At 47.7% G+C, this 13680-nt stretch overlaps 1 protein-coding gene and 1 non-coding gene across 2 annotated transcripts; both read left to right on the forward strand.

The window, feature by feature from the left end:
* Positions 1-12565: 12565 nt before the first annotated feature.
* On the forward strand, positions 12566-13429 carry LOC104581264. The gene is made up of 2 exons (XM_010242450.1): positions 12566-12796; positions 12863-13429. The coding sequence occupies exons 1-2, from the start codon at positions 12566-12568 to the stop codon at positions 13427-13429; spliced, it is 798 nt and encodes a 265-aa protein (XP_010240752.1).
* Positions 13049-13187, forward strand: LOC112269638. Its single transcript, XR_002961529.1, has one exon. It is a non-coding gene; the product is annotated as a small nucleolar RNA Z247 (small nucleolar RNA).
* Positions 13430-13680: the final 251 nt, after the last annotated feature.

The raw sequence follows: 13680 nt of genomic DNA on the forward strand, positions 1-13680 counted from the left end.
CCGAGCTCGAGCTCGAGTCACCGGCGTCCATGGCCGCCCACCTCGAACACCACCCTCCGAACCGTTTTTCTCCGCGATTTCTTCGCTAATTCGTGATCCACACAGCAAGGAATCTATCCCAACAAGATTGAAACCCTCCCGGACTCTATCTCGTCCGAATTTTAAGCGAAACCGAATCCCGTTCAAATCTCACCCGCCGCCGGCCTTATCCCGAGCGCCCCGAGCCCTATAAATATCCCAAGCTGACGCCCTCGAGAGCCCAGACCAATCTCTCGAAATCTAGCTCGAAGCCGCAGTCAACCTTGCCACCAATTTCAAGTTTTGTCGCCGTTTCCACGCAAACTCCGGCGAGCAATTCCTACCGTCTCGCCCCAAATTAGCCCGAGCCACCACCACCTTTAGATCCCTATCGACGCCTAGAACACCATACACCACAGCCTTGCCTCCGGAAACCTCTGTTTCGCCGACTCCCATCAACTCCGGCGAACTCCATCTTCTCCGGTGAGCTTTCTTGCTCTGTTTTCGGGCTGCAGTCTATTTTGATTAGCCTACTTCTATACTCCGTATCTTTTGTTCCGTAGATCCTATTTAGGAAATTCTTTTTGCATCTGGTAGCTTACATCTTGCTCTATAAATTAGACCTCTTTAGAAGCCCCGTCTCTATCATCTTCAGCAGTGCATCATCGTTCCAAATCGGTATTCCCAGTTAGTCTGTTTTAGATTAGATAACTTTCGACGTTCTTGTTGAGTAGATTGTAGACCCGTTTAGGTTGTGAGATCCTGTAGGATGACGAGTAGGTCTTGTGTTACACCCTGTTATTTTTTTCACCTTTTGTAGGTTTAGATAATGACCTAAAAGTTTGTCAAAACTAGCTACCTGTTAAAAAGAACTTAGACACCGGTTTAGTCTAGCCAGCACTGTTATTGATTAGACACTTTGTAGAGCTTAATGTTTAAAACCTATAAACCCCTTTTCGTTTATTCTTTCTGTAATGTAAACATTGGTTAAAACTATACACCTGAGAACACTTTTCATGTAACATGTAATTAGATTACACTACTAGAATAATAATTGAAAACTGTATTCACAGAATGCTGTTTTTGATTAGCTACTTTCGTAGGCTTGTATCTTTTGTTTCGTAGCTCCGTTTTAGATGAAACTTTCTGTGTTATAAGCCTTAAGTTATGTTATTAGTTTCAGTACCTTCCGTACCATTAGTTCAGACGTGTTTCGACAGTCCCCTTCCCGTTAGATTCGCTATCTGCTATCAGCTCGTAGGTTATCATTTGTCTCCACTTGGTTCCAAATCTTGTCCCTAACCTTAGATCTGTGCTTGCGGTTGGATTAGTATTAGTTGTGCCTTGTTAGTTGCTTTTCTAAATTTAAGTTTTTGTAATTCTTATCTGGCTCTTATTGGAGTTATAATTTGGAGTTGTTGAACAAGTTATTCATTGTTGCTTTCGTTCTTCGCGATAGATTATCCCGAGTGTGAGTGCGAAGAGTGCCAGGGAAATTTTGATCGTTACAGCAACTCAGGCTCAGGCAAGTGGATACCTTTGATCATCTAGAATCCTATAATTTTTGCATATGCTACTTTGTTTATAAGTTGTAGGCATGCATGTGTAGGTTTATATTGTTATGAAGTATTTATAAAATGCGTTTGCAATTTATTAGCTGTCCTAAGTAGTATGCCTATAGGTTATTGTCATGCCACCAATCACCCTAAGTTATTACTTGTATGATTTTACAAAGTGCTTGCTACATTATTGTACCAGGAGGGACCCAAAACTATTTTCAAAGTATTAAGTGCTCAAAATTGAGTCGTATGTGTTTGGAAAAATGTTTTCGAAACAAAATCCTCAAAATGTTTTCAACTGGGCGGAGTGGTAAGTTTGAGACCATTATTGGTTGTCGACAAGGGCAGCATCCAATTCGGCTCTGCAGATGCTCAGGATTTTCGGTGGGGACCGCCGTCCAGAATCTAAAAGTTCAATTCTTTTCCAATGGAACCCAAAAGCTTACCTGTACAACCACCTGTTATTATGGCTCTGGCTTAGTCGAGTAACTAGCGGGAAACCCTTACTTGGGTATCGTCATCCGGAGAGGGGCCAATGTGCTCATATGGGGCGGGCAGTGCCAGGATTAAGTATAGGGGGCTTCTAGTGAAAGACTTCGTCACAATCTTTACCTGTTGCGCACGCTTGTCGTTAGGCAACACTTTGGACTGATTGTGTCTGGTGGGTAAAGTGTACAAACCTCTCGAGAGTGTCAATCTAATCGATTAGCCATGCCCTTGGTTACGGGCGACCTTTGAGCTACTAAGTCTGGTTAAGAGGAGATCTTCTAGTTTTGTTTTCAAAAACCAAAAAAACTGTTTTGACTCGATGGAAGCATTCACAGAATGAGTATCTACTCGATGGATCCCACAGAATGGGTCAGGGAAATCAAGGGTTGCTATGTGAGCGTCAGTTTGACCCAGAATACATAGTTAGGTCGTGGAGATTCCATAGAAAGACCATATCTACTTTTCAAAACTATTTTCTATGAAATTCTAAATTTAGAGTTTTGCAAAGAAAAGCTATTATGAGTATTTCAAAATGAAACTTGTTGTTTTGGCAAAAGAACCATAGAAGCCATTTAGGAACTATCCAATAAGCATGTACTTGCATTTCTCCTAACCTCACAGGTATTTACTTGCGAGTACATTCAATGTACTTATCTGCACCTATCATGTGCAGAGAGTGATAATTAAAGGAAGGAGGTACACACGGTCGCGAGTCTACATTCAACTTGCCTGTGGCGTGGATGGAAGCTCATTTATCTTCATTTGATATTTTAGACTTTCGTTGTGTAATAATACTCTGGATTGTTATCTTTTATACGTTGTAATAAAGACATGAATTATGATATTTCATCGTGAACTGTGTGTACTAGCATTGATCCAGGGACTAGTACTATAAACACAGTGATTCCAGGACCTTAATGGTCTGGGTCGCCACATCGGTGCCGGAGCATGAGGTGCTCTTATTTCCCAGTGGGGACGGATCCGGTGTGGGTGGGGTTGGTTGGATGGGCGCCGGCGGGAAAACACCGTGATCAATGAAGTTGTCGACGTCACCCCGGTCCTTTGCATGCCGCATGAGCTTCCTGAGCTCCTCCCTCGCCAACACCCGGATCTTCTAATCTAATTCCTCTGAGCTCTGTTCTTTGCTGGTCGCCCTTCTGCGTTTCTGGGAACCTTGCTCTTTCGCCATCTGCCTGCGAAAGGTCCCGGAACCAACAACTCGCATATGGCCCCCGTGCTCATTTCGTTGCAAAGCGTAGCTGATGGCATCATCCCACTGTTGGTTGATAATCTTATATGTGAGTATAAGAAGCCCAACCGATAAAAGAAGATGTCAGTATGAGGCCTTACGAGTGCAGCCTCTTGCTTCTCTGACATAGGCTCCAGGCCCGCCCACTGATTTGCGGTCATGGATGACCGCAGCCAGTTGCTGGAGCGCTCACAGCGAAGCAAAGTTGGGACCCTCGGCTGTATCCCGGCTTGGTCCAATACGGCGTCCTCCTTTGCCCACACCTTCTCCTTTCCGGGGCGTCCACGACTGCTGAGGCGGTGGTCGAAGGGCCTTTTCTCACGAAGCTCTTTGTACCATTTTTGGCTGGCCTTGAATTCAGGGGACCTGACCCACACCTTGAACCTCTCCCAGTCTTCCTCCGAGATCCCTTCCAGTGCTTGTTAACCACAGTCTTCCAGTCTTTGCCGATGAGCTTCGTGCAGTTATATTGCCACGTGCTCTGGTCCTTCCTCATGACTTGGTGCATCCGCCACTCCCACCGTGAGCGGATCTCATCATTGGTAGGCACGAACCGCTTTCAAATTTGAACAAGTTAAAATTCGAACCTCGTTAGAATGCAAATTACATTGAAAATCATCAACGAGCATAATTTATCAAAATTACACAAATAGTGAACTATTGGACAATCTTGTCTTTTTTCTTTGTTGTCTTCTTTTTCCTCTTATACGTTTGGACCTCATCGTGGCTGCTTTTGGGGTAGGCCCCGTCTTGTGTGGGTAATTTTAACTTCTTTCTTGTCTGGATCGTCCGTCTTGCCACCTCTTCTTCTTGCCTGGTCGGGGATCGGGAAAACCTTCATGGTCTTGTTGTGAAGTTACTCCGTCGACCCCAACAATGCTCCTTTTATCTCTCCTCACAACTACGCGGTTTTTCGCTATCGGGTCTTCTATGAAGAAGACTTGTTTGCATTTGGAAGCAAACTGCCATGGTTCAAGCAGTGCCGAGATTCTTTTGACATTCATCTGATGACAGGAAACCTCTTTTGGCAAAATCATTGTTGTGAACCTATAATCTTCATGCTTGACATCGCGTGCCCATCTGATGCATAACATGGCGATGGTGGTGAAGGTGTAGTCAAGCTCCTAGATCTCTTCGACCACGTCGTAGTACGCTTAAGTCTGGCCTTCGCTGTTGATCGTCGTCTCAGCAACGAGCACTATACCGTTGTTTTGGTACGTACTCTTACGGTTTTGAGCCTTGGTGTACTACATATACCCATTCATTGCGTACGACTGGTAGGTCACGACGTTGCGGTCGGGAAGCCGTTACGACTTTTTGGACAATCTTCTCATCTTCATTTGCCGCAGCCCTCGGATACCAAAGATCCTTGAGCCACATGGCGAATGTAGAATTGTGTTTTCGCTGGATCCAATCAACATTCCTGTTAGGGTTGAGGTTTCGAAGTTCTTCGATGTGCATGTCGATGAACGGCTCGACCTCTGGCGTGAGTTGCAGCACCATTGTGTGTGCTCTTATAAAGTCGTCCATTCTTTGGCGGGCATGCACATCAAGATCCTTCCGGCCAAGCGCACCTTCACTTTCTAGCTTCCCCTTATGTCGTGATTCGGGGACCCCTATGGGTTTGCGGTCCGCCAACCAATCAGTGCAGAACTCAACACACTCTTCTGCATGATAGCCTTCCATGATGCTTCCTTCGGGACGCCCTTTGTTACAAACATATAGCTCCAACACCCCGTTGTATCGTTCGGGCCCAAACATGTTGTGCAGGAACGATGGCCCTAACAACAAGATCTCATCGGCGACGTGCACCATCAGATGGACCATAATGTCGAAGAACGTTGGGGGAAAGAACATCTCACATTCGCACAATATCTGTATCATTGCATCCCTCAGTTGCAGGCAAAGGTCCACCGTGATCGACTTTTGGCTGATCGTGTCGAAACAGTCACAGAGCTTCATGACCGTCTCTATCACCCATGGCTCCATGCAGCCTCTTATTGCAACCGGAAGTAGCTGCGTGAGCATCACGTGGCAGTCATGAGACTTCATGCCAACCAGCTTGTGGCTCTTCATGTCAACGAGTTTCTTAATGCTCGATGAGTAGTTCGATGGAACTTTGATGCCATGGAGACACTCGCACATTCTATGCAGCTCAGCTTTGCTCAGATTGTAACATGCAGGTTTGCATCGCGTATATATCGTGCGTTCACCATTCTTGTTTTCCTGCGGTGCCTCTTCCTCTATCGGCCACAGCTTCTCCCTTATCCCCATCCAATGCAGGTCCTTCCGTGCCTTTGGTCCATCTTTTGACTTGTCCACGTGGTGCATCATCAAGCCCAACAGGCTGTCGCACACATTCTTCTCGTCATGCATGACGTCTATGGTGTGACGGCTCTGTAAGAACCTCCAGTAAGGCAGGTCCTAGAACACGGACCTCCTCTTGTATGTAAGGCCGCCATCTGGACCAGCAGTCGGCTGTGCTTTCCCGCCCACGACTTTGAGGTCCCTGAGAATTTCGTATACTTCGTGTCCAGTCAGTTCCCTCGGTTTGTGCCGCCTCTCTGCCCTCCCGTTGAAGTTTTTCTTATCATCCCTCCACGGGTCCTCCAGCCACTTACGGTGTCCCATGTACACAATCTTTTTGGATTCTGGCAGGAACAACCCTTCTGTCTCGTCCCCGCACTTTGTACACGCTTTGTACCCATGTGTTGAGTGGCACGATGAGTTCCCGTTCGCCGGGTAGTCATGCACACATGTCAAGAGAGCTGCTCGAAGGGTGAACTCCTCCTTCTTATGAGCGTTCCAAACCTTTCGACTCTTCTCCCAAAGCTCCTTGAGCTCATCCTTCAGCAGCTCAAGATACACGTTCAGATCAGCTCTAGGCTGCTTAGGGCCTTGTATGAGCATTGATAGGTGGATGTACTTCCTCTTCATGACAAGCCATGCTCAAGTTTCCGAACGGATTGATCCCGTCCGTACTCATCCTGAACCTGATGTTCCTGGGCTCTACGCCGAAGTTGGGGACTTCGTCGTCCAAAGTCCTCCATTGAGCCACATCTGCGGGGTGTCTGAGGACTCCATCATCGTTGTGGTACATGCCCTCGGGATCGATATCCGCCTGAGTCGCGTCGTGGTAGATGAACCACCTGGCCTCCTTCTCGTTCTAGAACCAACGCTCCAGCCTGGTGCCACACGGGAGATACCAGACCGTCTTTGCAGCCGGACCACGCTTCACTCCTTCCTCCTCGCCGCCGTCAGGATTGGGGTCTTTCTTCCTGTATCGGGATGTTTTGCATACTGGACAGCTTGCATGTCTTTGTAGTCGCCCTTATATATGATGCAGTCCAGCAGACAAGCATGTTATCTGATGACCTCTAACCCGAGGGGGCATGTAACTTTCTTCGCCTTGTACGTGCTCTTAGGCAACTTGTTGCCCGGAGGAAGTACCGTACGTAGGTAACTCAGAACCTCCGTGAATCTCGAGTCCACGATGTTGTATTTTGCCTTTATACGCAAAAGCTCGAGCGTTACTTCTAGCATACTGTTATCCACGCCGGCATTTTCATATAACGGTGTCTCGGCATCCTCCCTCAGCTTCTCAAACTTACGGGACACCCTCTTATACTCAGGGTCATCCAACTGATTCTGGAGATGCTGATCGTCCAGCATTTCAACCATCCTACCGGTTGGAATGTCCTGTGGATCCTCGCCATGGCATGCTTCTTCACCAGACTGGTCGTCAGACTCCATGTTTTCCATCTCAATGCCATCATCGACTTCAATGCCATCTTCCCCGTGAGAAGTCCACCTTGAATAACCAGGCACAAATCCCCGCATGAGCAAGTGGATCTCGACATCCTCTGGCTCGTACAGCTTGCTGTTCCGACATCTCACACAGGGACAACACATCTTATCATCCCCTTTCCTTGCATATCTTTCACGCCGGCATCGACAAAAGTCTTCAGCCGCTCTATCCACTCAACACGTAACCTGTCCTCGTACATCTAAGCACGGCCCATCGAGCTACAACACGATTAAAAAAAATAAACGAATCAGCTTGATCGACAAAAATGGAAATTTTCGGCATGACCTATGCTAAAAAATAGCATTTTGCACTACAAAATTCAATGCCTGCATCAAAAACAAATTACGCCCACCCACATCGGCACGACGGCCGATATCACATCACATAAGAAATACACGGCACGGAGGCCAGTGTCAACACACATTTAATATGCTTGAACATGCACGTACACCGGTCCCGAGGTTAAGCTTAAACCTCGGGCTAACCCCCAGGGGCTAAGCTCCCCCATAAGAAGCAGCGACCATGTTCTCCAGAGAGAGAGCAAGAGAGAGAGAGCTGCAGAGAGAGAGAGCTAGAGAGAGAGATAGCTCATGGGAGCAAATTAAAGCCATAGAGAGGGCAATCCGGGGGGGAGGGCAGAGCTATGCTGCGGGGGAGCCATGGATAGAGCGGGGGCAGATCGGGGGAGCCGCTAGAGAGAGATCGGGGCCGAATTTCCGGCCGGCGTCCATGGCGCCATTAATGGTGATTTTGCCAAATTGGAGAAGAGTAGGAGGAGGACAAAGGGAGAGGAAGAGGGAGGATAAGGGAAGAGAGCTACCTGCCGGCCGCCGCCATCAATTTTGGCAGGGCTTCACCGGTGCGAGTGAGGAGAGAACCGCAGCTGGTCTAGACAGACACGCGAGCTCGACCAGCTGCGGCCTCGCACATTAGTTATACATAGAAAGGGCACCAGTGGCGGGCGGAAAAATAAACCGCCACTGGAGGGATCAGTATTGGCGGGTTAAAGGAGGCCCGCCACTAGTTCTCTCCCACCAGTTTTCCCGCTTTAGTCCCACCTCGCTAGTTTACATGAGTTCCATCCAGCATAAAAAGGATTCCACCGCCCCACTTACCGGTGCTTACTACTAAGTGCTCAGTGCGTTCCCCGTTCCGGTTGAGTACTAAACTAATGATCGGGCGGTGCTTAAGGGGTTCAGGGAAGGCCGCTGAGACTGAGTAGTACCATCATGTATCGGGTGGTCTACCAGGGGGGGGGGGTTCTTTTTTACGTCCACCACTGGTGGTTGTTAGGGTTTCCATGGCCATTTCCAGTGGCGGTGACAAACACCGCCACTGGTGATGGACCACCAGTGGCGTGACTTGTTTCGGGACAATATTTACAGCCACTGGTGGCGCTAGTGGATGCCTCGAGAGGCCTCCAGTGGCGGTGTGTTTTTTGGTCCGTTTAACCGCCACTAGAGGGGGATCACGGATTGTGTTTTCTGTAGTAGTGTCAAAGTGTCCGCGTCGTTGCTAGCGTCCACGACACTCCCGCTATGGCTGCGGGAGGGAATAGAGGAGAGACAAGGGACGGCAGGCACCGCCCAAGGTGACGGACCGGTCCATCAGAGACGTTGTTGATGATGGCGAAGCGGAGAAGATGATGGAAGCGCAAGACTTCAAATCCAGTCGAAATCGTCCGCTTCGCTCCCGCTACGACTGAGGGGGAATGTGTAACATCCCAAAAATTCAAACCCTATTCATATGCATTGCACTCATGAGCATCATGTCACATTTGCATGTTTGAATTCAAATTTGAATTCCAAAAGTTTTTAAAAAGGTTTTATTTCATTTTTAAACCCTAGGGTTTCACCTATTGGAGCTTTGAATCTTAAAACCAATAGGGTTTGTCTATAAAAGGGGTCTATTGCATAAACAAGCTATCCCATAATTTTTGGATATTTTTATTTGGAGTTGAAAAAATATTTTATTTAAATAGTAATATAGCCCTAAAGGCATTTATAGGGCAAATGTATCTTTATATTTTTTTTTGAGGGGAAATTACTCCCAAAAGTTGAATCATGATAAAACATGATTTTACAATTTTTCTGGAATTTATTTGGATCAATTTGGAGTTCAAAATCAAAAGTTAGAAGGGAATTACAGAAAAAAGAAAAAGAGAAAAGGCTAAAAGGAAAAAAAAGGGAGAAACGGACCGGCCCCGGCCAAATTGGGCCGAACCGGCCCATTCCCCCGTGCGCGCCCGAGCCAGCCCAGCCAGCCCCGCAGCGCTCGCGCCCGTCGCTGCCAGGTGGGACCCACCTATCAAGTGCTTCGTCCCTGAAGGAAGGCGCCGGCAATCCCGCCCGCACGTCCTGGCCACCGTCCCCGTGCGCCATCGCCGTCGCCCCGTCTGCTCCGTGCATCCCGCAGCCTGCCGCTCGTGTCACTATAAAGCCCGAGGGCCGCGCATCTCTTTGCCCCTTCCCTCTTCGTCGATTTCGCCCCCAGGCTGCCGCAATTTCTCACCGCCGCGCGCCATTGCTGCCGCCGCATCTTCGCTCGCCGCTGACGCCGCGGTGAGACATCCTCACCGCCGCCCGCCTCTTTCTCCTTCTCTCCTCCTCGCGGTTCTTTTGACGCGCATCGTTTGGTTCATGGTGCACCGCAGCCCGAGGACGCCAACGACCAAAGCTCCGCCGCCCGCCGCAGCGTCTCCGTCGTCCTAGACGTCCACGTCTCCGTCTCCGTCTCGTCGCGCCGCTTCTCCCGCGCACTTCCCCGACCCGAGACCTCACCGGAAACGCCCGCCGCCGCGTCCCCACGTCGCCGGAGACCTCACCGGAAACCTAGCGCCGCCGCCAGTAAGCTCGAGCTCCCACGGTCCGTCCGATCTAGATCTACGGCTGAGATTAGATTGCTTTTAAATCGAACCGGTACGCGATCTAGACCATCCGATTCCCTTTAAGTGAGATCCGACGGCCCAGATTAAATCCTATTCTGAACCGGTACCATCCAACCAGAGGCTGCCACGTGTCACGTTTTTAATGAAAACTTAATCCCGGTTTAAATTAAATGGCAGTTTTGCAGAAAAGCCCCTAGAACTTCAAATGCTTATAACTTTTAAACCGTTTGGCCAAATTTGACAAATTTTACCTTTCTGGAAAGCTCTTGACCTGTAGAATCTTTTGGGACTGTTTAAATTTAAATTTGAATATTTGAATCTCATTCAATTTACAAAAAGGCCTTTTATGCCATTTAGTTCATAACAAATTATGTAGAAATCCTTTTTAATTGAAAATAGTGCCCAAAAATTTGTTTTATTATCCTCTGTCTATTGGTAGAGAGAAATAGAATTAAATTATTCGGGGGATGCCATTGAAACTATAATTTAGGGTTTTAATCAATTGTTTTTGCCTTCTTTGTTTAAAACCCTAATGCTTTTGTTTTAATTGCTAATGCTTTGGAACCAGTTGATCACCCGAATAAAATAAACCAATTCATGTCACATGTTGCATTGCATCATAGCATATCTTATTTTGTCATGATGTGAATTGTGTGTTTATGTATGTGTATGTTTGTTTGTTCGTATAGTTTTCTCGGAGAGCGAACCTTGTGATTGTGACGAGTGTTTGAACTCCAACTGCTACCAAGGCAAGTTCACTTTGACCATCATCCTATTATTTTATTATGCACTAGATTTTATTAGTTGCATTGTTAGGATTATTATTGTATCTATGCTAGCTATGATCTCTCCTACTAGTATAGGATACCCTTGCCATGTCCTTACCACCAACTGCCATCGTAGTAGTAAAATGCCATGCTATGTTAGTATACGAGGGTTGGTATTATTACAATGTGATATTATTGAATTAAAGTATGGTTTCCTAGTGTATGGCAAAACAAGTAATTCAATGAACCGTCCTGGGTGGGCTGCTTTGAGTATTTGAGATGTATGCGACGTCAAGTCCATTTCTATGGGTCCATTTCTATGAGTCGTCTCGCCATTTCTATGGGAGCGCCTGCGTCGCAAATGTGGGATGCCACCCGGGGTAACCAGAGACTGGACTAGTTTCCTGTTTAGTAGCTTCCAGTACAACCACATGCTAATATGGGCTCTGCCTTGATGGAGTAAGACATATGATCCTGGATCCGAGGGATTGTGCAGATGTAGCCGTGTAGGTGGGATCGTAGGTCCCTCAGGTGGTCTGGGTGACTATGGTCTGAAAATTCTTGTAATCGACGCCGTTGCTACTCTAACCTGAGGACAGCAAGGGATTAATCCGTCGGTTTCTTGTGGGTAAAGTGTACCACCTCTGCAGAGTGTCAAACTAAGTACTTAGCCGTGTCCCCGGTTACGGACAATTATGAGCAACTAGATTTGGGGGCTGTAAGGAAGGTCTCACTCATTTCAATTTCCTAATAAAATTAATGGATTGAACTAGGTAGGAGCATTGATGTGTCTACTCATTGTGCCTAGGTTAATAGGAGCATGGGTGTTTCTACCCCGTGTCCAATAGAATTAAAACTATTTGATTAAAAAAATGATAGGATTGAACAATGATGCTTTTATGCAAATAGCCAAACCCCTCCTAGCCAAATTATGCATGTATTTGGTAGGTCCTTTATAACTCTGGTGAACTTGCCAATACATTCAAATGTATTGACCACGTAGTGGCTGCAATTAACAATGCAGGTGGATCCGATGATGAGTGAGGTTCGTCGTTATGTTGTGGGTCATGTGCTTACATTCCAACATGCTCTCACGTTGGAGTAGTTGTGGCCCTTAAGTTTTACCCTTTTCCGCTGCAGTTTTGAAAACAATGTTTTATGATGTTGAAACAATATTTGTTTATGCTGGCCCAAGGGGTCATGCGAGGTTGTAAGTACTATTTAAATCCTAGATGATGCGATGTAATAAAGTACTTTTGACCTTTGTTTGTGTATATTTCATCATGAAACTGTGTGTGTTAGGGAGTCGATCCAAGGGGTAGCACAGTAAGCACAGAGTTCGAACCCTGCACGGGGACGGTCGCTTCAGAAGGTTAAAGATATAATATGGTTGGGATTAGAGATAAGATAGAACCAGTTTAAACGAGATTACTTGTCTTGTACTCCAAGTCTATCTCCCCCATTGTACCTCTATATATACCCATATGAGGTTCACATCACAACAACATCAATTGTTGTGAAATACCAATTAGGCTTCCAATCTCATATTTCCACAGGTTGTTGTAAACGGCTTCGGTATATTTGTTGTAGCCGGCTGTTAGTAGATAGACTCAGGTAGTTAGGGTTGTTTTCCGTATCCTACCCGATGTAATCTTTATTTCCCCTATAAATACACTAGGCGGCCCTGGCGAAGGGTTCAACGCTTCCCATATCGTCTCTATTACCTTACATGGTATCAGAGCCTCTCCTCGAAACACATCTCATCTCTCGCCATTAGCCACAGACGCAATGTCGAGCTCTGCATCCTCGTCCTCTCCCGCGGGATCCAATCCCGTTGGCACTGTCCAAGAGAAGCTCATGAGGAACAACTACCTGCTGTGGAAGGTGCAGGTCCTTCCGGCTATTCGCGGTGCGCATCTGATGGGATACATCAACAGAAAGGTGGAGGAGCCACCGGCCGAGCTGACAAGCACTGACGACAACGACAAGAAGGTGTCCAACCCAGCGTACGTCGCATGGGTGACACAGGATCAACAGATCCTAGGTTATCTCCTGAACTCTCTGTCGAAAGAGATTCTTATGTAGGTAATCAACATGGAAACCTCGCACGAGATCTGGGAGGCCATCGAGCAGATGTTCTCCTCCAGCATGTTGGCCAAGCTCGTCAACACCCGCATCGCCTTGGCCACTACGCCCAAGGGGAATATGACCGTCACTGAGTACTTTGCTAAGATCAAGTCCTTTGGTGATGAGATGGCTTCCGTCGGCAAGCCGCTCGGGGAGGACGATCTGGTGTCCTACGTCCTCGCCGGCCTCGACTTCGACTACAACTCCTTGGTGTCGGCTATCTTCACGCGTGTGGAGCCGATCAAGATGGCGGATCTCTACTCGCCGCTGATGGGCTTCGAGTCACGCCTCAACCTGCTGCAGGGCCAAGCCGGAGGGCAAGTGCAGTCGTCTGCCAACGCTGTCACTCGTGGCGGCGGTAGTGGAGGACGTGGCGGCTACAACAACAACCGTGGCCGCGGGGGCAACAATGGAGGTGACCGCAACCGCGGCAATGATCGCGGCAATGACCGCGGCAACTACAACAATGGGTCGGGATCCGGGGGCTACAACAACAACAACTCCGGGTCCAAGCCTCGGTGCTAACTTTGTGAGAAGGTTGGGCACACGGTGATCAAGTGCTGGAAGCGCTTCGACATGTCTTTCTCCGGCCCTGAGAGATCTGCAGGCACAGCGACCAACTACTATGGTGTCGATACCAACTGGTACATGGACACAGGCGCTACCGACCACATCACCAGTGAGCTGGACAAGCTGACCGTCCGTGACAAGTACACTGGCAATGACTAGATCCACATGGCAAACGGTGCAGGTATGGACATAAGTCATATTGGTCA

Source organism: Brachypodium distachyon, chromosome 5, assembly GCF_000005505.3.
Source record: "Brachypodium distachyon strain Bd21 chromosome 5, Brachypodium_distachyon_v3.0, whole genome shotgun sequence".
NCBI classification, from domain to species: domain Eukaryota; kingdom Viridiplantae; phylum Streptophyta; class Magnoliopsida; order Poales; family Poaceae; genus Brachypodium; species Brachypodium distachyon.

Excerpts from the sequence above, each read along its gene's own strand:
- LOC104581264 (XM_010242450.1), top strand. The coding sequence starts at position 12,566 with ATGTCGAGCTCTGCATCCTCGTCCTCTCCCGCGGGATCCAATCCCGTT. Across the intron at positions 12,797-12,862 it reads ACCCAGCGTACGTCGCATGG|GTAATCAACATGGAAACCTC; the intron begins GTGACACAGGAT and ends ATTCTTATGTAG.